Here is a 26,301-nt window from a genome sequence, read left to right as displayed (position 1 = left end):
AGCAGACGCGGCGCTGTCTAAGAAGCGTCTGCGGCGGTGCTGTATACAATACAGCACCGCCGCGGACGCTTCTTTGACAGCGCCGCGTCTGCTGTATAGGACAGTGGCCACTTAGTTAGCGCAGGGGAGGGGTTTCTAGAGACTCAGAAACCCCCCCTGCGTGCGCCACAGAAACCCCCCCTGCGTGCGCCACTGGACTGAAAAATGTAGAATATGGTAATAAAAAAAAATAAAAAAAGGAATGGTCACGGATCATCATATATAAAGAAGATTAATTATTACCAAAATATAAAAAATATATTACACAGCTACCAACTAAAATGGAATTAATAAGCATAAAACAGCTGTATCTAGCGTAGTTCAAAAGGTTTGCATACCTTTTGAACTACGCTAGATACAGCTTTTATTTCCTTCTAATCAGTAGCGTTACAATAGGTTTGCATATATATATTTCTTTGTATGGATGTTAGATCACAGTGCACTGTGATTTGTCTCGTGGGGTCAGCTCCATTTATTGTTTTATGCTTATTAATTCCATTGAATTCCCTGACCATTCATTTGTTTTTTATTAATACCATATTCTACATTTGCCAGTCAGTTAGATTTTTAGCACTGCAATCCTCTTTTTTTTGGGGGGGGTTATTGGATTTTAGGCAGGTGGATTGCAGCTACATTATTTTGTGCAGCAACTTGACCTTTTGACCATTTTTAGTTTGCTCATCATTTACATAGGCGCCATATCAAGGGTTGTTGTGTGTTTCTGGAATGCACAGGGACACCTTTATTTTGGACCCATAGTCTTTAATATTTAATGTCCTCCCAGCATAAGTTTTTGAGTTACTTTTATTTTATTTATTTTTTTAACTACAATATAAGCACTAGCTCCAGCACATACATCCCTAGCAGACAACAAGCGCCTAACGAGGTTTGCCAAGAGGCTTGCTTGTACAGATGAGGTCTGTAGCTGCAGGCAAATCCTGCTCCTACGGATCACATGTCGATTGAAAAATTGCCTCTAATACTGTAATACTGTTAAGTCCCCGTGTTTAACTAAAATAATTCTCGTCTACCCATATTAGAGCAGTGTATTAGTATATTATTGCGAATTATAAGTTAAAAATTGAAATCTTTACTTTGGTTTTGTAGAGTTTACATTGTTCAGGAACTCGGCTAAAGATCAGTATTGCTGCAATCACACTAGAAACCCTTATGTGCCCACAATCTGCTGCCCTGTGGTACATAAAGCGTGTTGTGCACTGAGCAGCATGATACAATGAATTGATCACAATGACATTTGCAGTGCAAACATTCGACAGCCGCTAAAGTGTGGTATGAGTCATTTGGAATGTTTAGAGTGTGGAGAAAAAAGGAAAGGAGAATTAAGTTGGCGAACCAAGCAGGGATAAAAAAAAAAAAAAAAGTTTAGGGGCTGTGGGGGTGTCAACAAGGAGAGACCACATGCGGGAGAATGTTGTGATGAGAATGGACATCTAAGGTTGTAATGAGAAGCTCAAGATTCCCAGACTTTGAGGAACAGTTTAGCAGAGCTTTTAATGAAGCAAGTTACATACTCCGTGAGGTAAGTACATTGGAAATAATTAAGTACCACTTGCAGTGATGGACACGTGTCCACTGCACTTAAATGTCTGATTAACTTGGTTTGATGATGGCCTACAAGACAGGACAGGGAGGAGGAAGAATTTTGGCAGCAGCAGAATAACTACCTTTGACACAGTTAAAATAAAGTCCTTTCTGCTCTTCCAGAAGTCTGCATCCTCACCGGATATTAAGAAAGGAGTCAGATTGCCAGCAACCTCTCCAGCATGTGCCTGAAGAACTGGAATAAAACTTATATAATGTCTCGGGTACTAAATACCAGCGGTACAAAAGCTTAAGCCCTTGTGGTGAACTACTAATACTTGTCTGTCTTTGCCAGATCGGTCTCCCACCTCAGTTCATGAGAGTCCCTTATCGGAGAGCTGGGACGAATTAGCTTGGAATAAATTGTGGATTATTCGGATTTTTGTGGACGCATGTGTGAGGCTACCGGGTTTAACGTAACCTTCTGGGCCGCACAGCTGGCCTACGCGCTACCTATCCAAGGTTCAACATCACCCAGGCAAATATCCAAAATAATACAAATAAGTTTAACAAAATGGTAGCACCAAACAGCAATAAACATATTTCAATAATAACTTGCAACAAATAACAGTACAATCTGGCACAGACAACATACAGGGTATAAAGAAAACACCTCACCAGTATCCTTGTCACTTTCAGGGACTGCTGTCTATCAATCCAAGCTTATCCCCCGCTCTCCTTTAAGGCTACCAGCAAAGGTAGCGGCCTTCAGTCACTGTCACTCCGCTTTCGACGGACACACAGCTCCCCAAGACCTGGAGAGGTATTTCAGGGCAAGGGCAGTACTCCAGGGACCAATTGTCCCTTTCCTGTCAGGAGCAGAGATCTATATCTCAACGCCAGCCTGACTTCAGCTATCACTTGGTAGTGAATGCCAATTTGTTGTCCTCTAGAGCTTTTTTAAGCCCAAAAATGACCTCATCAGCAATTTCAGGACCTGCCTGATTGGTCCTTTTTTGTGTTTACCTTTTCACAGGTAAACATACAGACAAAGGGATAGCAGATGAGTCACTCCTGATTTAATTAGGGACAGGTATTGTTCTGTGGCTATACAGCAGTTTGTTTAAACAGGAGAGATCACAATCCAGACACATTTACATTTAAATACACAATGCAGTCATCTGTAGTTAAACATAGAGCTCACAGTTAAAGACAAGAGACCCCCTGGTGTGATGTACATTCATACAGGACTGATAGACAATGATCCTTTTGCCTAGACTGAAACAATGGACTAGTCTGCAAGATAACAATACATGCTGGCAGACATTTTAGCTACTTTCAAAATAGAATATACAAGTCTAAATATGACTGAGAAATATGGGGAACCAGAGGGCTATTATTATTATTATTATTATTATTATTAGGCTAGAAAAAGTATATGTTTTCATAACTCGCAGTTTGTGAGAAATGAGGTGCAGACAGGTTGAGGCGATATTAATACCTCATTTCCCCACAGCATGGCGCATTAGAGGTTCGAATGTAGTCAGGACTCTATTATGGAGGATAAGTTGAGATGTCTGACAAAAGTTCCTGAGCTGCAAAAGTTGCTAAAAACAGGTTATTAGAATATTGTATTGTACTTGGAGCTCGGAAAACTGGTGGAAGATGAAAGCTCGCTCTAAGTCATTTCGAAAACGGAAGCCAGCGGACAGACAGGAGCAGAAGGAGCCTTCCCCTCTTACTGCTGGAAATTCTGAATTTCTCTTGAGGGTGACAAATGACAAGGGGTGAGCTATAGAATACAGATAAGGAAGGACAGCACAGTGGCTTAGTGGTTAGCACTTCTGCCTCACAGCTCTGTGGTCATGAGTTTGGTTCCTGACCATGGCGTTACTGTGTGGATTTTGTATGTTCTCTCCGCGTTTCCGTGCGTTTCCTCCGGATGCTTCGGTTTCCTCCCACACTCCAAAAACATACTAGTAGGTTAATTGGCTGCTATTAAATTGACCTTAGTCTCTCTCAGTGTGTGTGTGTCAGTGTGTGTATGTTAGGGAATTTAGACTGTAAGCTCCAATGGGGCAGGGACTGATGTGAGTTAGATCTCTGTATAGCGCTGAGGAATTAGTGGCGCTATATAAAGAAATGACAACAAGGAACATTATTACTACAGTGCACTGTAGTCTTGGCATTAAAACCTGTGGTAGAACGGACCATAAACGCAACGTTCAATATTTACTTTAATAAAATGAAGAGTTATTGAACGTGGTAAAATATTTAATTATCAAATAAAAAAAACACACCATAGAACAAAAAGTGCAGAGGGAACAAGAGTGTCACCCCTGCTTCTCGGATACCCTAGGACCGGCTGTATGTGGCCTTTCCACAAATCCAGGTCTCTTGTTCATAGGGATTAATTATTCCTGTTTGGTGGTTCATTCACCATGCTGGTAAACGTACTGCACCACAATATACCATGACACACAAGAAGCACCGGTGTATAAGGGGGCTTAATGGTAGCATCGGCATCAATCCAGTATAAGAAAGTAGCTGAGGATCTATTACTAGCATTACCCTAACAAATAGGGCCTTCATCTGTATATATTACTTCTTGAAGCATGGTGGATCTGATCCCTGGTCATCAATTTAGCCGGACTTGCAGCAGGTTTAACAGAAACACTACAACATCATCATTATCATTTATTTATATAGCGCCAGCAAATTCCGGAATGCTTTACAATTGGGAGCAAACATTAATAAGACAATACTGGGTAATACATACAGACAGAGAGGTAAGAGAACCCTGCTCGCAAGCTTACAATCTATGGGACAATGGTAGTTTGAAACACAAGGGCATGTGCTACATCATATTGCACACTGGACCTGCTAGAATGCAAAGGTAAAAGTATTGAGTGGGCTGTGTGTGTACTAATGTTGGTCAGAGGTTTGTTGTCTTGTGTTAGCTGTGTAGAGGGTGGTAACAGGGTAACCGAGGGAGGTTAAGATGATGGATGGTTGAGGAATATCATAAGCTTGTCTGAAGAGGTGGGTTTTCAGAGAACGCTTGAAGGTTTGGAGACTAGAGGAGAGTCTTACTGTGCGAGGGAGGGAAACAACATAAAATGAGCTATTTCTGTGCAAGCGAATGGCAACTCAAATTGTAGGAAATGAAGATTAGTACATTTTCTCCTCCTCTAAGTTCAAATTTAAATAAAACATGTTTGGGGTATATGAGTATTTTTTGTTAAACAGCTTTATCTAGCAATGTGGATTATCTGAACTAATTTTTTTCAAAGTGGAATGAATGATGAGCCTGTTTTAATAACATCTCACATCTTCGGGCCATCGCGTTATGCTTCATAGAATACGTCATGCAATACTTCACTGAGGTCGGGGTTACACAAAGCATATTAACATAATGTAAACCATGATCACTTATGAGCCGAGACTGTGCTGTTGTCTTTGCCCACCTGACAACATGACACTGTGGGACTTAATGAAGGCATCACTTACAAGGAGAGCTGTTCTCCCTGGATTTACAACAGGACTGAGAGGTGCATGATTGTCTCAGCAGGTTTCACAGAAGCAAGACAAGAAATTCTGGTCATTACTGTTCCTTGCTTCATTGACAGTGCACCGCACCACCAGCTCCTGCGATATCCATATACATAACCTATAAACTAAGTATGAGATTACCTCTAGTCTGGACATGCCTCCGCCACACTCCTCTAGAGTGTAAGCTCTCACGGGCAGGTTACTCGCTAACCTTTGTCTGCCCTCTTGTCCTGTTTGTATGTCTGTTACATTGTATGCTGCACACGATAAGCTGTATTGTGCTATTTATGTGCTGCTATATGTATTGTTGTATATGTTTATCTGGTTTATGTATTTTTTTTGTACTGATGCACCCTTGCTTTACAGAGTCCACTATAAAAATGTGCGCCCCCTAGCGCATCAGTCCACTATAAAAACGTGCGCCCCCTAGCGCAGTACCTCCAATCCCTGTAGAGCAGCCATAATTGCTCACTGACTTCCCAGGGTGGCTGAACTTTTCCCATTAAAAAAAAATATTGGTTATTTGATCATGGATTATTTGAATTAATTTAAGGGACATATAAAAATCCTTAACATACAAAAAAAAAGTGTTTTAGTAGTGTGTCACTTGAAAATAAACATGGGCTCTTTGTGAGATATGTTCACTAAAATGTAATTTTATTCAAAAGCTAAGCAATTAAGTAGGAAGAAAATAAGAAAATAAAACTAGAATATAGATCAACTGGCTAAAAGACTATTTAAAGAGGAATAGTGACAGACATAACGTGTGGTCACTGAAGGGAGTCTGGACTACTGAGCAGAATGAACTACAAACAATCTTTCAGTAAGAAGCAAAATAAAAATAGCGGTGGCAGCCATTTTGTAAGTTGAACCCAATATTCATTCAAATGGAGCATACTAGTTCACTAAGAATAAGTGGCACTGCTGAGGTACGAGGCATCCAATATCTACCATCTGGTGAATGGTAGGCTGACCGCAGGCTCAGCCTAAAAATTAGCTGCGTCCACTGTGTGCAGGGGACAGCTCTCCTTTAAAACTTTGTAATATTACAAGGTCCCCTATGCAGCACAATGGTTTCTCCTGTCAGGACAAAACGAAGTCACAGAGTCTTTCAGAGCAGATTGATGGCATCAGAAGCTAGTTAAGCAAAAATACTTCTAGGAGTTGAATACTATCAGGTAAATGCAGAGCAGAAATAAAGCTTAGGCACCATGACAGACTAATTAGTTTCTGACTCACAAGAATACATGGAACAGCTTAGGGTATAAATCACAACAAAACCAGTAGAAGTCGAGAAGGTAGAGAGATATGCACAATATTTCCACATACGTCTTTATACCCAAATCTCTCAGCAATGCTGCAGCTATAGAAACTCTGCCACAGAACATCTACAAGACAGCTAAGCACATTAATGTTCCAGTGGGTGAATTCTATTCATGGCACCAACAAAGGAAGGTGGGGACAATACAGGATATCCAGTGCAGAGCTGATAGCAGTAGGACTTATAGACGCATTTCACGAACCAGTGGAACGCACTTGTCTGAACACATTATTCCTACATCACTATTAAACTTTATGAAGAAGAATGCACAAACAGTATCACAAGATCAGTCAAACTGATTGTAACAGATCCCTTTGTAACAGGCCTGTGCTGCTCACCCCCAAACTGCCGGGAAACTATATATTTAGTACTGCGAATCTTATTAGATCATTTCTATAATGCCACCTGCTAGCTTAGGCTCAGTGGCCTTTTAAAGCAGTAGAACAGTCATATGTACATGGGTCTGAACAAGGGGGAAAACGTGGCCTATTAGACCATACATCACAGACACATGTATAGTGCAGAGAGCACACAAATACCTAGAAAATCTTAAAGCAGGAAAGTCCAATCTTAGTACACACTTTTGTGCAATTCTACCCCTGTTTTATGAAGAAAAAACATGTGTATAAGAATTAGGCCATTTAGCCTTACAATGCTTCTATGTTCTCAATGGCATACATGTAAATAAAACCAATTAACCCAAATGTATCACTAGAGCATTAATTCCTGTAATATTTGATGGAGGGCATTCGTGAGAGCACGGTCCTCACTGCACAGTAGATTCACATGTCTCCTCACAGAGCCAATCAGAAGAAAGCTTTATAACAATTTACACACATTCATGGTTACTGTTCAATAAGTAAAACAAAAAGTAGCAAATGTTTAACTTAGGCTGGGTACACACTACAGGCCAAATCACATGATAAACTGACTGCTCGCCCGATATCGCATCAGTGTGTACGTTGCACCGATGAGCAATTATCGTTCAAAAGCACAACGTATCGTTTCATTTAAGGGCGGACCTAGACTATTTTTAGGGGGGGGGGGGGGATTTTATATAATCACGGCCCTTCTATCAGCATCTTGGATGCAATTTAAAGACAATTCATCTCCTTTTTAAACAAGACTAAAAAAATCTTATTAAACGATGGAACAATATTGTTCCAATTCTGCAATGTATATGCACTCATGATCAGGATCTGCTTAGAGTTTACAGAGTCAGGATCCTTTCAGCAGATGGTTATGATAGATGAAGAGCACAGATCTGAAGTCAAATCTTGTAAAACGTGTATAGAGTGTACACATGATCAGAATGCTGATCTCCGGGACGTTGGTAAAATAGTTACTGATGTGGCATCAGGAGAAATTTTCTGTAGTGTGTACCCAGCTGTACCAGACCCGGCTTACCTGACCAGATTTTATTGGCAGATAATCATGAAAAAAAAAAAAAATCTCCACGCCTGTTTTCCAGCACCAAACAAGAATTTTCTTTCCTGCAGTCCTAATGCAATGAAGCAATGCAAATAGATGTCTGCGATTATTCACATATATAAACACATACATACATACACACACACACACACACACACACACACACACACATATATATATATATATATATATATATACACACACACACATATATATACACACACACACCCCGTGGGCAGCACGGTGGCTCAGTGGTTAGCACTTACGCCTCACAGCACTGGGGTCATGAGTTCAATTCCCGACCATGGACTTATCTGTGTGGAGTTTGTATGTTCTCCCCGTGTTTGCGTGGGTTTCCTCCGGGTGCTCTGGTTTCCTCCCACACTCCAAAAACATACTGGTAGGTTAATTGGCTGCAATCAAAATTGAAACTAGTCTCTCTCTGTCTGTGTGTGTATGTTAGGGAATTTAGACTGCAAGCTCCAATGGGGCAGGGACTGATGTGAATGAGTTCTCTGTACAGCACTGCGGAATCAGTGGCGCTATATAAATAAATGCTGATGATGATGAATGGTCTCCAAGAAAAATTCTTAGTGTTGTGTAAGTTTGTAGACCGTAAATTTGCGGGACAAATACTGTAGCCATGCTGCAGGCGCCATCTTCTGGCGCAAAATGGGTATTACAACAAAAGCAACAAGCCACTGAAAACGTGTTTTGTTGTTTTTTTTTATAGGAACAAGGGTTTGGCAAATGAATATCAAGTGTAAAGAATAAGCATAATTACCAGTAAAAGATATGAATACCCTGGGAAAATCCAACTACATGGAAACTATAGTAATAAGCAACCATTTTCAAAAATGTCATTTACACCTACTTCTAAGATGTGAGCTCTCACGAGCAGGGCCATCTTTCCTTTCTACCACTACACCGCTATGGAATGTCTCCCCAGCCCTGTTCCACAAGCCCATGCTCCGGGGCACAAGACTACTTGACTTGGGTGCTTATTATCACTTATGCTCCATGTATTATCAATTGCTGGATGTGCAATTCGTACTTTACTTACACTGTTAACTGGTTGTTGACTGGCCATTGCATACTTTTGTATTGTGTATTATGCGTAACCGTCTGTGCATTGTTTAATACTGATAAACGTGTACGCTGCTCGCCCCATATGTACGATGCTGCTTACCATTTGTGGCTCCTTATAAGTAAAATATATTAATAGTGCAATACAAACAACCATGCAGTCATATGGTAATGCCACTTTTGGTCTATTGGGCATCTGCAGGTGTCCGTTCATGGTTTATACAAAACCATTTAAAATCATTAACTTGAAATCATTTTCCTACAATAAAGATTCCAATTGAAAATAGATAGAGAATGATTAGGAAACATTTTAGAGAATCCTGTGCCACAGTGTTTGACACCTACAGGCTCCAACAATATATATAACCATTCCTGCTGGTAGTCACTATACTGAACACGTAAATGCCAACAGTTAGAACGATATTGACTGATGTAAATTCCGACATAGATAAAATCAGACGTCTTGAAATACTGACATACCAGAATTCAGAGAAACTGTATGTTTTATAGGAAGAGTTGTACATTATACAGCCGGCGGGAAGGTCCTTGCATTGCCCCCTTAATAGCATTAGCCCTTACAAGTGACGTCAATCTCACTGCCGGTCACTACTGCATGTGAGTATTTCAAGATGTCTAATTTGATCCATGACTGAATTTCCTTCTTACGCTATTAACGTATCAGAAATTACAACAGTTGCTGTTGCCGGCATTTACGTGTTCACCATCGCGAGCCCAGCCCTCTGGGACCCTAATGTTAGGTTATACTGGTGTCCTTATTCTGTTTCAAACGTATGACTACCCTGTCTATGTGTTGGACAAACAAGAACAGCCTAAAGAGAAGCCTCCACAAATTATTTTTAGAGCCCTTTTAACCCTGGAAAAATCTTCCTCCAAAGTCATGACTATGTAAAAACAATTAAATGTCTAATAAAACCAGCTGAAAATAAGAGCATTATGTAATAAAACAAGATAAGGCTTGTGAAAAACTCTACCATTCAGCAACTGCTGTGAAAAAGGGACAATAAAATCAGCAAGTTACACCACGTTTGTGCTTAGGCGTAAATATAAAACAGAAGCTAAGAAACAATTAAGTGTTTCTTCCATTTGTAATTAATGAGCACACAGAAAAGGGAGAGAAAAAAGACCATGTAATTGAATGCACACTGTTTATCTGTTGATGTAAAATGCAATGGGTTACAGAGAAATACCCAGCATCCCCTGGATTGGAAGTCCCATAATCCTTTGCCAGCTAGATGAGCGCTGCAAATCAGAGAAGCAGCGAGAGGAGCGTTGGCTATATTCTGTTTAGCTTAACAGGAGAATAATTATGTAGATCACACAGTCATTCCCAGGAGACAGATCATGGCTTGGACCTAAATTAATACTTGGAATTGACCGACTTCTGGGGACAAAGGACATTCATTCTGGAGCAGAAATCATCTGCTATGATTTAGGCACGGCAGAAAATCCAATCTGAAGGAACGCGTTATGTTAATGCAAGCTACTGAACAAGTGTTTAGGGATCAAATCCCAGTAAATTTGAGACCCTACAGTGAACAAGTTTATGTCAATAGAAGCCTGAACAGCGGGATTCAATTTTCTTATAATTAAAATATTTAATAAGAATTAACTAGATGAATCAGTGATTGAAATCTTAGATCGTCAGCTACAGTCAAAATCCTAGACAAGAATTAAAGTCTTCCTTTGTCAATTAACTCTTAAAGAACACAAGTCATTATTATACAATTAAAATGCATGCATCAAGGTAACTATACGATACACTTAATGCAACCACAACTACAATATTAAGCTTAACCGTGCAATAAAAGTAATAGTACAAAATTTGGACTTATTTAAGTGGAATTATTTTTTGACATATCCTGGGCCACAAAGCTGTTATTTCACATAGTAAGAAGCATGTTTTATCTACAGCAGAACTTTAACACTTTCAAGGTAACCTCCCCACACGTGTCTAGCATAACCGTGGGCAGATCCAGGTCTGGATCGGAGTGCCGTGAAACTTCGAGCCAAGTGACAGTACTGCTCGCCAAACATAAGGATATTGAGATAGATATATATATAAATTTATCACCATAACCATTTATATAGCGCCACTGATTCACGACACTATATACATCTTACTTCAGTGGTTCTCAAACTTTCTCAGTTCGGGGCACCCTTAGGGTCTCCGAAATTTTTACAAGGCACCCCCTAAGCCAAAATAATTACCGGGTAGTCCCATTTTATAGTAATATATTAAGTATTTGGTCCCCTTCACCTTCACACTGCGCCCCTTCACCATATCACACTATGCCCATTCACCATATCACACTATGCCCATTCACCATATCACACTATGCCCATTCACACTGAGCTATCTCGCCCTGTGACCCTTGTCTTAGCTTTTACTTGAACATCTTTCTTCCGGCCGCCTTGGTCTTATATATTCAGGCTCTTCACTGAAAACGTCGGGCAAGAGAACAGAGCAAGGAGGACGGAAGAGGAGGGCACCTGGGCGCCGTAAATGCAACTTTTTGCGGGGCTTAGTTTGGGGGGAGGGGGGGGCGGTGGCAGGCAGAGGGGAACTCTTTCAATAGCTCTCACTTCTAATGGGGTTCCTACAAGTAAGTTAGAAATCCTACTAAGAAGAATGGGCTATTGAAATGAATGGGAAAAGTTCTGTGTCACTTGCACCTGGACGCATTCGCAAGCACATACAAAAAAAAGCCAAGTGCATATCGACTAAATTTATACGGCAGGTGAATCGCACGCACAAATGCATTTGGTTGTATATGCATTTAATGTGCGGTTTGCGCTTTTTATGCAAATATAACGCGAGCAACTAGCTTTAAAGAGTGGAAACACAGCTGCCAGTTAAAAAAAACAAAAAACATTTTTGACTTTTTCTCCCATCCTGTATTCCTGGGCTGTGACTTCCAGGAAGTGATGTCACACGCTGCACTGCATTCAATACAATTACATTTGAAGTCAATGGAGAAGATTGGTTGTGTAAGATTACATCTAACAATACTGGGGATCTGTCACGGAGATGTCATTGCCCATCTAGCATTGTCCTGTGATAGGTTCAGACAACTAGATAATGTACTTAACAGTGAACGGAAAGGATAGCTGAACTATATCATGTTGGACACAAAAAGCTGAACTGCATGCATTAATGAGCTACTTTATTACTGTAAAAAGGACATTGCCCTGCTGGCAGGTCTGGTCATCAACAGAATCAGCGGTATACATGCCTCACTTTAAAATAGGCTTAGAGAAAATGAATTCTGCATTTAGAAGGAAGACTTAAAAAAAAAATAGAGAGAGATGGAACTAATCAGAGTGGTTAAGTAGGACTGGTAATAGGCTTCTTTCTTTCATTACCTACACGCAGCTCCTGAGTGTGGCCAATTTCCTGTGTACTGCAGAGCAGGTAGGTCCCTATCCATAAAACTAATCATTTAGCTACCTTCATTATATACCGTTTCCTATAAAATTCCAGATAATGATCTCAACACTCCGTTTCCCGGGCTCCACAGACGTTACTGCTGAACACGATTTATATTATGTGCAGGCTGCCGCCACCAACTGCAAGCTGTGGGGGAATTCCATCACACGCCATTAGCAAATCGCTTTCTGCCACATTACTCACAAGGACTTGAGCGGTTTTTTTGTTGTCATTAATTTATTTGACAAAGGAACAGCAGTGACCGTTGTCAGCTCACCTGCCTGGAACAACAGGTGTCCTCTCCAGTACCTGGTAGATGCTGGGAAACAGCAATAAGCAAGGCACAGAAACTTAAAGAGAGAATTTGCTGGGTAAGTGGATGCAATATAACAGTTTGGGTCCTGTCTGCTTGTTTCCAAAAATTCATTATACCAGAATGCAAGATGTACTCTAAGCTGATCACAACGAGAGGTGGACATTATTGCTGCAAGCAGTCCTCTTTTACATATTGCTCATCTGTTTGTCTTCCCTCACAAGTCGGACAGGAGTCTCACATCACTACTCTGTGCTGCTGGAGGACTCTGTTCCTTCCACTATCTAACTCAGTCTGCAAATCCTTGTTTACCATCATTCCAAACCTCGCGTCATGACACCACCCAGGTCACATGTAGCATAATTTCCTCCTACACAATCAGCACACATTCCTCCTGAAATACTCTGCGCTGTTGTGAATATTCCAACCATGTGATTGGAAAACTTTTTTTCTTCTTCAAATTCCCTTAAACAATCTTACAAGCAGTCAGGATTATAAAGCCATGGGTGACCTTACTAATGTCCCTTCAATTTCGTACTAGACCTCCATATTATATTTTTATTTTTTGCCATGCTCACCTATTGTACTATTTGTTGTAATGCAGAATTCTACACGGTATTCTTGGGGCAGTTCCAATTTTCAGAAGCAGAAATGTGTGTGGCCTACTGACTAGAGGGGTATGGGCAAGTATCTGGGTGAGTCGTATGTTTAGACAAAGAATCCTGATTTTTCACACATTAGGAATACTGAGAGGTACGTTAAATTGTGTAAAGACTTAATCGCCTCCAGTTAAATGTCACCACAGCTCTTATATGTAGTGGACCCATCTCATGCAATACAGGAAAAAGGACAATGACGGTTAGATTTGGTTCAACATATGGTCTGAACATATCGCTTCTCTGCCTTTTGGCTAAGATCGAGTACCTGTCCGAGTAGTGAGGTCCTGCACCTGAAAGGACTATGGGAAAGCTTGGCCTGGCCAGAAGGCTGGTGGCTCTGAAAGCCTGAGATGGAGCCCCTGGAGTGGTGACCCAGGGGTGCCATAACTCACTTGGGGCGTGGTGACCCTCACTTGAAACATGGCACCTTGCATGAACCTCACTTTCAAGCCACACACTCTTCCTTGCCCGGGCCTTTTGGCTAGGCAGGATAAGTGTTTAACATCTCGGCCGAAAGGAAAGGATGGGGCTGTTTCGAACGGCACTATTTATTTTCTCACTGTTTGTCACCACTTATTTTTAAGGGGTTTTTTTTTCACGGATTTTAGGGGTGCGGGTAGGCCCTTACGGGCTCTCCCCCCGAATATCTAGGGGAGGGGCTGTGTGGCCCTGAGGTTCTGGCCCCCCCCCTGAACAACATCGTGGGTCCTCCTTTCCGGGGATCGGACGTATTGCAGAGCCCTGTGTGAAGCTTCGGCGGATCCCAGGGACTAAAGAGACACACCCACCCCCACCCCACCCCCCTAACCTTGCCTCCTAAGGGTCCTTATGGATCCGGGGGTCGTGGACTAGGGCCCTTCCTTTATTGAGGGCGGCCATGTACCGCACCCTTGCGCACGTTTTTTAAAGTTTTTGCACATTTTTTATTTCGTTCACTTGGGCACGAGAGCACTGCTTCACAGGCTTTCAATTAAAAAAAATAAAAAAAATATGGTCTGAACATTTGTCTTCACCCAGAGGGCTTCCCTGCAGCGTTTGATTGTTTTTCTTGTGTAAGCGGGTATGGCACAAATTCTCACCAAGTATGAACAAGTAGGAGGGGAAAACGACAACTGCCAATGCAGCAGAGGCATTGAAGGAAAAACTAAATCATGTTTCAAAGCAACTATAAACAGTCTTAGACTCTTGCTATCATGGCAGCAAAAGCGTGGCAAACTTTTGTTATGCAGTGATAGATTACATTGTTTTTCTACATGTTTAATCGGAGATGTGGTTGGTTGATCATACAACCGAATGTAAACTTAATTCCGACCACAACGTCCCTCTAACAGATTGTGTCCTTCTTGAATGGTGCGTCAAACTGAAATTAATTAATTCCAAAACGTAGAATAGACTTCTGGGCAATTTGTTTAACAAGGGTGGGTCATTGAATCAGAGGGCTGACATTTACATGGAGCGACCCAGAAGTCTGTTCTCCAGACTTGGATCATGAGACGTGGTCAAATATTCACGTAACTTTACTAAACATTAACTTGTTTTTTAATTTAACAAAAAAAAAAAAAAAAAAGGTGAAGGGATTATGAAGTCCATTGTAGGTTTTGTGTGCTCTACAGCCAATGCCAAACAGTAATTCGTAACATGTGACCTTAGGCAACATGAGAGATGCTGGATGGTGTGGATTAAGGATGTGTACCTGGAGCCCCAAATCTGTACCCCGGTTTAGAACAAGCCAACCAGCATCCCCGATCCAATTCAGGTAATATACAGTGTGGTCTACTGAGCAGTAGATTCAGCTCTGACTTACCCTCGCTCTATGCCCCACCAACCTTCACTCTCGGCCCTAGTTCTTACTTACTCTCGCTCTATGCCCCACAAACCTTCACTCTCGGCCCTAGTTCTTACTTACTCTCGCTCTATGCCCCACCAACCTTCACTCTCGGCCCTAGTTCTTACTTACTCTCGCTCTATGCCCCACCAACCTTCACTCTCGGCCCTAGTTCTTACTTACTCTCGCTCTATGCCCCACCAACCTTCACTCTCGGCCCTAGTTCTTACTTACTCTCGCTCTATGCCCCACCAACCTTCACTCTAGGCCCTAGCTTTTACTTACTCTCGCTCTATGCACCAACAACCTTCACTCTAGGCCCTAGTTCTTTCTTATCCTCGCTCTATGCCCCAACAACCTTCACTCTCGGCCCTAGTTCTTACTTACTTAGCAGCTATTTATATAGTGCCACTAATTCCGCAGCGCAGTACAAAGAACTCACTCGCATCAGTCCCTGCCCCATTGAGGGAGAGGGAGAGGGAGAGGGAGAGGGAGAGGGAGAGGGAGAGGGAGAGAGAATTTAATAGCAGCCAATTAACCTACCAGTATGTTTTTGGAGTGTGGTAGGAAACTAGAGCACCCGGAGGAAACCCACGCAAACACGGGGAGAACATACAAACTCCACACAGATAAGGCCATGTTCAGTAATCAAACTCATGAACCCCAGTGCTGTGAGGCATAAGTGCTAACCACTGAGCCACCGTGAGATATGGGGCTTTTGTGGTTAGCGGGGGGGGCATTGTGAGCTACGTGGGGGGGTGAGGGCATGATTAGATGTACTGTTTTAAATTATTACGGAGATTAAGGATAATGTGCGACCCCGCTCACTGATCTAGAGGCTGTCAGAAAACAGAGTCAGTAAGAGGTTATATTTCCCAGCAACAATTAACCCATTCATTTCTAGATATGTTTCTCCTAAAGTTTACAGGGCTGCTGAATGCATGATTAAAAGTTTATTGTCTGAATAGGACTATAATAACTTTTGTGTAAGTGTCTGTTTTGGGTTCTTTTTTCCTTTTAATACGTTTACTTCTCCCCATTAGAGGAGCCACAAATACTTTTTGCTTTATTTTTTTTTTCACTGTAACAAACTTAAAGGGTCAACAGCATCTGAAGTAAATGCTAGAAGCACTATGAGCAGAGCTGATCTGGGTCTTATTAGAGGGCTTACCCTCCTTCTGATGGTTCCAGCCAAGGCATAGGAACCAGGGAGACAACACCAGCCCATGTCCAATGCACAGGAGAGAGGGCAGCACAGACGTGTACACATGTACAGCTGCAGTTACAGGAAGTGTACAGTAAGTGGACGGGTGGGAGAAGCAATGAACCTTCCCTTGATGACACCAAGGATAAGCAATACAATTCAATCATCCACATCTATGGCCTACATACTGGCATGTGGGTGGCAGTCTGTGATGGCAGCAGTTTAGATCAGCTCTGTGTCCTACCTCCCACATAATCATTGTCTCACAAATAATTAAAAATAATAAAACATTTATGAAAGTGGAATCCGCTCCCCTTCCATGGGTTAAGGATTGGTTTTGCAGACAAGCTTTTTATATGTCAATGGAAGATGTCACTTTGGTCACCTTGGAAAGAAATGCAGAGTTTACCATCACTTGGCTCAGCTGAATGACCTTTAAAGCATTAGATATATATAAACTACATCTAGATTTGATTATATTAGCATTTCAGGGGACATATCCCACCTTATTGATCTTTCTTGGATGTCAGGTGCACTGGATTCACACAAGTCGGTTTACTGTCTCCCTGAAAATGAGCTCACGTGCCTCCTTAAATACTTTGTGCTGCTACGATCATGCTGATGATCTGATTGGCCGCATGATGCGATATTCCCGTCCGCTTCAAAATTGCGGTCCCACAAATCAAATAGGAGATGAAGACTGATTGTAAAATGTATATCTGGATAGACTACAGCTCGTATATAGTACACTGTAGTTTATATAAATTCACCATGCAATGCTGAGCATTGCAAGGCAGGTACATACCATTATCAAGTTACAAATAAATCCCATTAACCAATGTATATCTGTATAACGTGGACTTTTATAGTGAAATGACACTTGTGTATAATATTTCCACCCCCACCTTCATTGTCTACTTGCAGCACATTTTGTATTATACATTATAAGGTGTTATAGTCTTAAAATTACTTTACAATGTGCCATTTTGATTATGAAAATGTCAACTCAAATATAAATCTAGCAATGTAAAGACACGCGGGCAAAAATAATCAAATATTCCACACCAGCGTATGTGGGCTGCAGCAAAGACTTGGCAAAAAGCCTTTTGGTATTTTGCAGAAATCAATCTGAGACCCGATTCATCCAGAGTTCTTTAGCGCTGCATGAAGCAGGGGAATTCACATTAATGAAGCCTGATCGTGTTGCAGCCAGAAACGCTGGTCACAAAAAGTGTAACACATCGAGGAAGCATGGAAAACAAATTGACTGGGGCTTGGTCCAATCTTCTCTATTTCAGCAACGTGATGAATCCTTCAAGCTTCAGCCATCAACACTTAGTTACTAATATATACAACTTTAATAAACTAAAAAGCTATGGAAAGGACCCATTTCTTTATAAATCACTACACCATCCACCCAAGGAAGTAAATTAATACAAATATTCAGATTACTTTTTCGTTAATTACCACTTATGGTGGGCACACTGGAAACAGACATTTTATTGGCAGGACCAATATAACCAATCAGATACTTTATGAAACTGACATAATTGAGACATCCACGATCCAGCCAATCATTTCACTAGTCATTAATAACATTACTGAGGGACAAAGTGCCACATTGATGTCACAGGCTCCTAGCAAATGTATAAACTGCATTATTATCATTATATATATATATATAATGCCAAATCATATTACACAGCACTGCAAAGAGAGTATGTATGTAGTCAGTCAGTCCCTGCCCCATTGGAGCAATCTAAATGTCCTACGCACACACTAGGGTCCATTCTGTCAGAAGTCACTTCTCCTACCAATATGTTTTTGTGTCGGAGGAAATCCACACAAACACGGGGAGAACATACAAACTCCACACAGAAAGGAACCGAGTCAGAATCAAACCTATGACCCCAGCAGTGTTATACAGCAATGCTAACCTCCGCGTTGTATTTCTATGAACATTACTGAAGCCAACAAAATGGCTGCCTCCATTCAGTTATCAGACCTACAGGACTGGCCCTTTTCTGAAGCAGACATGTGGACAACCCTACATAAGCTTTTTAATGATGTATTTTGAATGCATGTGTTAATGGTTATATGCATTAAAGATGGTTCGGGACTTTTACACTACCCGCTCTATTTTCCTCTCAGCATGTTATATTTAACTTTTACGTTACAATATTTGTGAGGTGATTCTCATCCAAAACAAGTAAAGAAGGAACTGCAGAGGTGGACAATATTTAAAGACGCAGAGATAAGCAATAAAAACTCAATTTGTTTGTACATATATGGTGACTGAACATCACTGTGGATACATATACACACACATATATATATATATATATATATATATACATATATACATACATATATACAAAATAAGTAAAAAAATGAAATTAAAGTCTGGCTCTCCAACACCAGCCTTGAATGACCCACATGAGACGCTCTAGCTAGGGCACAGATTTACATGAAAGAGAAGGCACCACTTGACATTTACAAATCAAACAAATGCTAATCAAATGTGTTTTTCTTTCCCCCCCCCCCCTTTCTCAAACACTGAAGATGACTCAAGTATGTAAAATATCATTCATTTTAGTACTAGAGTGCACTTTGCAATAGCTATTGGCATTGCCAAAAACTATTACTGCTATTCCCAGGGGCAGAGAAGATGTTGAAATGTCAAGAGAAGAAGTGTTTAACCAACTGTGCCACTCTGCCCCGAGTCACGAGATACAAGTCATCTCACACGCTGAATAACGAAAAAATAACTCAAATCAGCTCAACATGCTCCCAGACGGAAAGGTTTTAAGAAATTCAGATCGAAAAATGACCAGGTGTAAAGTATGTGACTCAAAAGTTATCTGATAGAACGTTGGTGTAAAGTGTAGAAGACGTTCCGATCTCTCGTCATCCTAGTTCTCTGCATAGAAATCCACAATCTTTATGTAGGCATCCATCTCCCCTGCGCAAACCTGAGAGATGGATGAGAGTGTGTACAAACCCTTGGGCTATGTGAACAAGGTGTTTAGACATGTCAAATGAACGGAGTAAAAACGTACTGAAAAGGGAAAATGACCAATGGCACTCACCACTTCATCAAGGTTAATACGTTCAAAAGCAACACAGCTTAAATTCATTCATGAACGGTAGTCATGACTCCTTATAGCATCCCACTAGCAGCAGTGTATCACGTAACTTATATTTCTATACTGTTTAAAAATAATCTATTACAATCCTACAAGTAACATTCTGCCAAATGTTTCCTTTGATATAAATGTATGTCAGCCCCTACATGAGTAGAAATTCTATTAAACTGTACTAGAACCACTGTCTTGGCAGTATTTAAAGACGTGAAATATACAACATTGGAATTTCATCATTTTATAAATCCTCTCTTTAAGATAATATGATATTATTTTTTTTTAATAAATGCAGCAAATTTTGAAACCCGTTCTTAAGTAACAAAGTATTCAGCTCTTACTTTTGAACATGTAAATGAAACAAAAAAAAAAAATGGATATTTATATAATCAAACTCGTACCTGTTAGTAATGTTCAGGTTCTCTTCTTTCAGCTTAATCTCTCGCTGCTGTATAGCGAGTATTTGTTTAGAGAGATCGTCTGGAGTCCTAAGGAGAAGATGGGAAAACAGAAGAAAAATGTATTGATGAGGCGAGTGCTGAAATAGTCATTTTCTACCAACAGAGAACACTGGCAGGATTATTTAATAACACTGTGAAAATAGCACAAAGGTGCTGTAACCTATATAAAACAGGCACATTCATTAGACTAGCTTAACCAGAATTATCGAAGCTAATATCAGGTTGTGCGCTATTACTTGCAGTTTACATTTGTGCCAAGTGCCATGTTACACACAGTGGAAGCAGCCATTTTAAGATGGCAGCCTATCAGCTGACTGGAAATCTGCGACATCACTGTATCGCAAGGTACAGTATCAAAACGGCAGTAGTGTTACAGAAGCAATATAATGAATTTATTGTTTTACCCACAAAATGGCTGCCTTCTCTGTATGTAGGCGACTGGTGCACTTTAAGAGGCTTCATTATTTATTTTTATCAATTAACAATCCATTTTCAATGAGCGGACTATGAATACCTTGGTAAACCAATGATTTACAAAGATTACAGATAGTCATGCATTCAACTGAATGATAAAACTGAAATGTATTCATGGAAAGCTGGACAAATTTGCTCTTAATATGAATAAGCAGCTATGGGTGGCTATTTGGCAACTGTGCCTTCATGCAAGTGTGTTCTAGAAAGCAAAGGGCTGAAAACTGTATTTGCTCAGCAATTAGTCCCATTAGATTTACTGTACACCATTTACGTCAACAAAAATATTACAGGTGTTTTGTGCAAACCCATTTTGAAGAGAAAGTTTATGCCCAAATTACACTGAAATACACTAATCAGCCACAACATTTATACCTGCCTAGTATTGTGTAGGACCACTCTTGCCATAAAAATAGCTGTGACCCATGGAGGCATGGACTCCACAAGACCTCTGAAGGTGTCCTGTGGTATCTGGCACCAAGCGTTAGCAGCAGATTCTTTAAGTTGCGAGGAGGGGCCTTCATGGCTCAGGCTTGTTTCTCCAGCACATCCCACAGATGCTCAATCGGATTGAGAACTGGGGAATTTGAAGGCCAAGCCAACACTTTGAATACTTTGTCATGTTCCTTCCTGAATAATTTTAGCAGTGTGGCAGGGCACATTATCCTGCTGAAAGGGAATGCCGTTGCCATAAATGGGTGTATTTGGTCTGCAACAATGTTTAGGTAGATGGTACATGTCAAAGTAACATTCACATGAATGCCAGGACCCAAGGTTTTCATAGCAGAACATTGCCCAGAGCATCACACTGCCTCCGTCAGCTTGCCTTTTTCCCATAGTGCATTCTGGTGCCATCTCATCAACAGGCAAACAACGTACATACACCTTGCCGCCCACATGATGTAAAAGAAAACGTGATACATCAGAGCCGGCCACCTACTTCCATTAATCCATGGTCCAGTTCTGGCGCTCACATGCTCATTTTCGGTGGTGGACATGGGTCAGTATGGGCACTTTGACCAATATGCAGCTATCTGTAATACACTGTGTGTTCGGACACCTTTCCATCATAACCAGCATTAACTTTTTCAGTAATTTCAGTAGCTCTTCTGTGGGACTGGACCAGACAGGCTAGCCTTCACTCCCCACGCGCATCAATGAGCCTTGGGCGCCCATAACACTCTTGCAAGTTCTCCGGTTGTCCTTCCTTGGACCACTTTCAGTACCAAGAAGTGCATGCTTGGGAACACCCCACAAGACCTGCCACAGTCGTCTAGCCACCATAAATTGGCCCTAGTCAAGTCGCTCAGATCTTTAGTCTTGTCCATTATTCCTGCTTCCAACACATCAACTTCATCAACTGTCTGCTCACTTGCTGCCTAACATCTCCCACCACTTGACAGGTGTCATTGTAAAGAGATAATCAATATTATTCACTTCACTTGTCGGTGGTTCTAATGTTTTGGCTCATCGGTGTAGGTCTCTATATATACCCTTCACATTTTTAGCCTTTATAAATGAAGCCTAAAACTATAGGTCTTAAATGAGTAATGAAATGGATTAGAAGTCCTCCCAACATGCTTACCAACCATATGGAACAGCTGTTGTAGATTGGAAGATCCACAGGTGATGTTATATAGACTGTAAACATTTAAAACAAACCCATTGCCTGGACACCGTGGAGGCGGCCATTTTGTGAGCTGAGTTAATCTTATCAATTCACTAAGAACATCAAAAAGTGCCACAGTTATGTCATCAATTCCTAGTCAACAGACGCTCTGCAGCATGTACACTTTTGCAAAATGTGTCTCAGCATCTCCCTTCCCGAAATAAAATCAAACCGTCTGCAATATCAGTGAGGGAAAGAAAACAAAGCAAAAACAAGTTAAAAGGAGCAATTTTCTATCCCCGCCACTTTACTCCCATATGTGAAATGAAGACTGTAATGAGGGCTGCATCTCTGTAGACAAAACAAACTACGTCAAGCTCCATCTGTGCGCAAAATTGTAAAAAGGTGCATTTAAAACGTGTTTGTAAGAATCTGCATGATAGAGAAGCTTCTATGAAAAGTGACATAAGAGATTCTACTCAGTACACAAACATCTAATTATCAAGGACAGACAGAACGTTCAACCAGGTGGAGACCATTGCAAAATAAATAACAAATAATAAGACAGAACCGAGCAGATATCTAGCACCGTCTGTCTTCGTTTTCAGCTAAATGGAACACAACAACTTTCAGAAGTCATGTCCCCCAAAAGTTTGGAAAAGTATTATAACTTTTTCTGCTGTCTTCTGGGATACAAAATAAACATATTAAAAGACGTCCAGTCAATTTTTCGGTAAAGGCCTTTTAAGATAATGTCTATACTATGCTTGACCTAACAAAGAACTACGCCCCCTATGGGACGATGACATAGTCCATCATCCATACGTTAAACTACATCAAATATGACTTGTCTAGTCAACCAAGTGTTAGAAACAGAAAGAAATTTATGAAACAACCTTTTCATTCCTCTCCCCAAACCTACAGGAGACAGGCACCTTGGAGTAATTTAAAAAGAAATCTATTTACTAACCTCCAATTTTTTAATCACAGCGCTAGCTGTTGCATCCTACGTGGACTGCGTCGCAGGGGGCGGATCTTTAGATCGCTCCCCGGCAGGCTTCCTGCTCCTCCCCACAGCAAACTGTGCATGGTCATAAGGATCTGTACTACAGATTATTCACCGGGACAGACTGCTATCGAACACACTGTCCCAGCTAATCAATTTCAATAAATTGCCAAGTTAATTAATTTCTTATCACTGTAATAAGAAATAGTAATTTAGAAATAATACTTCAGCAATAAGAAATGATAATTAAGCAATACGGGATGGGTCATAAATAGATGAAACAGGATTTAAGGGTCTATCTACTTTTAACTGCATAGAATGCCACTGGTATTACATAGATGTTTCAAGTAACAGCTGCAATCTACCCCTCCCTCATGATCTTCTACCCCCCACCCATCCTCAGTGTTTGCAGGTAGTCTACTTGCCCAACTCTGTGTAAACGTACTGTACTTAGATGATAATCCCTGTATATATGGCACTTTGGTACTTTAGAAATAATATGAAATATTAAACACTCCCTACTAATTGATATGCAGTTAGTTACTGGCTAGTGTGAGTCCTCAGCGGTCTTAGAAGTCCAAAGATAAGGGGAATATACAATCATAGTAAAATGAATGCAATAGCATTTAAGCATATTGGTACCGCTAAATTAGTCCCGGTCATTTACCAGTATCTATTTGGTAAAGCGGTTCCTCAGAAAGTCCTGCTCCTCACAGATGTTCCTTGTTGATCCTGAAGGCGACTTCTGCAGAGAAGGACACCTGGCTAGTCTCTACTCAGTCCCAAAAGCTAATGTGATGGGTCTGAAGCCTACATCATGCACTAGACACCTGACAGCGAATCTCCGGAACCCCGTTTTTATGCCGTTCCCAGAGTGAGACAGAGAGAAACACAGACCATATATGATGTGCTGGACTTGCCCCATAGCCTTCTTACTGGTTGCTACAGTAGTGACTGCACTGTTTAAATATAAACACTAGCCTGGTGACATGATCTGGTGACCTGGGAGAGAACATAGGGTTAGTCCAAGCTAAGGCTCAGCCATAGAACCAAGATATTAACATACGGTCTCTTCTGGACCAACAGAAAGCGAGAGAGGGGGCACAGGGTGGGGGCAGTTTTTCAATTTTCTTCTTTTTCTTGCCAAAAGCATAATGCAAGAAACTGTGTATTAAATGATATACCTAACAACCCTCCTCTATTATTATTATTATTTATTTATTTATAAGGCGCCACAAGGTTTCCGTAGCGCCGAACACAGTACAAACAATGGACAGTACAGGGAATAACAGTACAGAACAATAAACAAGTAGTACCAAAACTTCAGAGGCTCCAGGCAAAGCAGATGTAATGGAGTAGGAGCAGAAGAGAAGGTAGAGAGACAGGAGGGAGAAGGGCCCTGCTCATAAGAGCTTACATCCTAAAAGGGAGGGGAAACAGACGGCCGGCACAAAGGGAGTCAGAGGGGGGGGGAGCAAGCGTGCACCCCAACAGAGGAGGAACAAGGGGATGGGAGCGAGCATGGAGAGAGGGTTAGGTGGAAGGCTGGTAGGCTTTAAGGAAGAGATGGGTTTTGAGTGCCCGTTTGAAGGAGCACAAGTTAGGGGACAAACGGATGGACCGTGGGAGGTCATTCCAGTGGAGGTGGGCAGCTCCGGAGAAAAGTCTTGAATTCTCTATTATACGAAGCTGCTGGCTAAGAACTATAAGAAACGAACATTCTAGGAGTTGCCAATCTTACATAACATTGCAATTAAAAAAACTATACAAATTTATATTTAAATATAATAATTATATTTGCGCACTCTCTCCGATTTTCTTCTTAAAACAAGAAAATAAAATCACACACAAAACATATAAATATGTTTAGAGCACTCGCTTTACAAACGAAAAACAAAAAGGTCTGCTCTACTGACAAATGTTTGCCTTGAGATTCAGGGCCATAATTTCTCATGCTGCACTTTCTGCAAACGTACAAAACCTACCGAATGGTTTGGTGAAGGTGCCCCCTGTGCACCTTTATTTACTATGCTTTTACCTCCAGCTAGAATACCCAGCTGAGCAATTTATGAAATGGTATGTTTTAGGTCTTAAAAACATAGGAAGCTAGAAATTGGACCCTAAGCCTGCATCAAGGAGATATCCAAGCACCTACACTAATAACGTAATTAGACCACCAGGAACATTTCACAAGATTAAAAGCAGAAGAGTTTGTTTTTTTTCCTGACAAAATTGTGACGGCCCATCCAGAAATCCCAGTTAATGTATATTATAATATATAGATCTCCTAAAGGTAACATAGTGAGCACTTGTGCCGTTCCCGTCCCCGGCAGCCAGTGTCTGTTAGTGCCAATGACGCTACACACAAGCAGCAAGTGTCCACACTCCAATTACATTTACGGGAATGCCCAAAGATAATCCAGATATTCTTTTCTGAGTTATTTATGGAGACATGCAAATCTGCACAGTGCAGTAACCCACGGCAATCCATCAGCCATGAACTGTGATCGATCTAGCACGAGGTAGATTAATGAAACAAAGCATCTGGGCCTTGTGCAAGCGGCATAAACCTTTGTGTATGTTGTGGAAGAGAATAACGGCACTTCTGGACACAGAACGAGCCTAATGTCAAAGAGCGATCCAATTGTAATCGATCAATCATAATCAGGTACGTCCAAAGGTGCAAAGCTGAATTCATGTACTGTACAGTTCACGTCAATTTCGTTTTCTCTCGTATGTGCTTCTATTTACAATGTCATTAAAATTACAACTTACAAAAGCAAAGGAAGTTTCCAGAAGCTGTGTCTATGAAGAAGGAACACACAACCACTTTAATGTTTACTTTTGTCTACTAGTAAAACACCCTGAATAGCCTTAGAGTAAAGAATGCCATATTTATGCCATAAACACCATAACAGCTACCCACAATCCTACGCATAGACAAGTAAACACTTAAGTCTGTGGAACACTGCACATCGAATGGATGTAAACAACAAAGATCAAGGCACACATTACTGTTACAATAATGATTCTACTACTCCAAAAACATATTTGGTAGGTGTGGCAAGAGCCCACTACTGCTGAAACACACACGAACAACTTCTTTTTATGCAGCTTTATTGTCAGGATGGTTAAAATGTATTTCGACACCGTATGAATTTCACGGCAATTATGGAGACCCTACACCCAGCTCT

At 41.0% G+C, this 26,301-nt stretch overlaps 1 protein-coding gene across 3 annotated transcripts in view; it reads right to left on the bottom strand.

Moving 5' to 3' along the window:
* MAD1L1 (mitotic arrest deficient 1 like 1) overlaps positions 1 to 26,301 on the bottom strand; it is a 528,381-nt gene that overhangs the window by 467,396 nt on the left and 34,684 nt on the right. For 2 of the 3 annotated variants that reach the window (XM_075179556.1, XM_075179557.1), the window contains exon 10: positions 19,962 to 20,048. In XM_075179556.1, coding sequence (XP_075035657.1) covers positions 19,962 to 20,048 — 87 coding nt within the window. Of the gene's footprint in view, positions 1 to 11,380; positions 11,462 to 19,961; positions 20,049 to 26,301 lie in introns of those variants that run through there. The other variant, XM_075179558.1, reaches the window with a different exon arrangement.

This window comes from Mixophyes fleayi, chromosome 7, assembly GCF_038048845.1.
Source record: "Mixophyes fleayi isolate aMixFle1 chromosome 7, aMixFle1.hap1, whole genome shotgun sequence".
NCBI lineage: Eukaryota > Metazoa > Chordata > Amphibia > Anura > Limnodynastidae > Mixophyes > Mixophyes fleayi.
The sequence above is the reverse complement of the archived record's forward strand: the minus strand, read 5'-3'. Positions and strand labels throughout refer to the sequence as shown.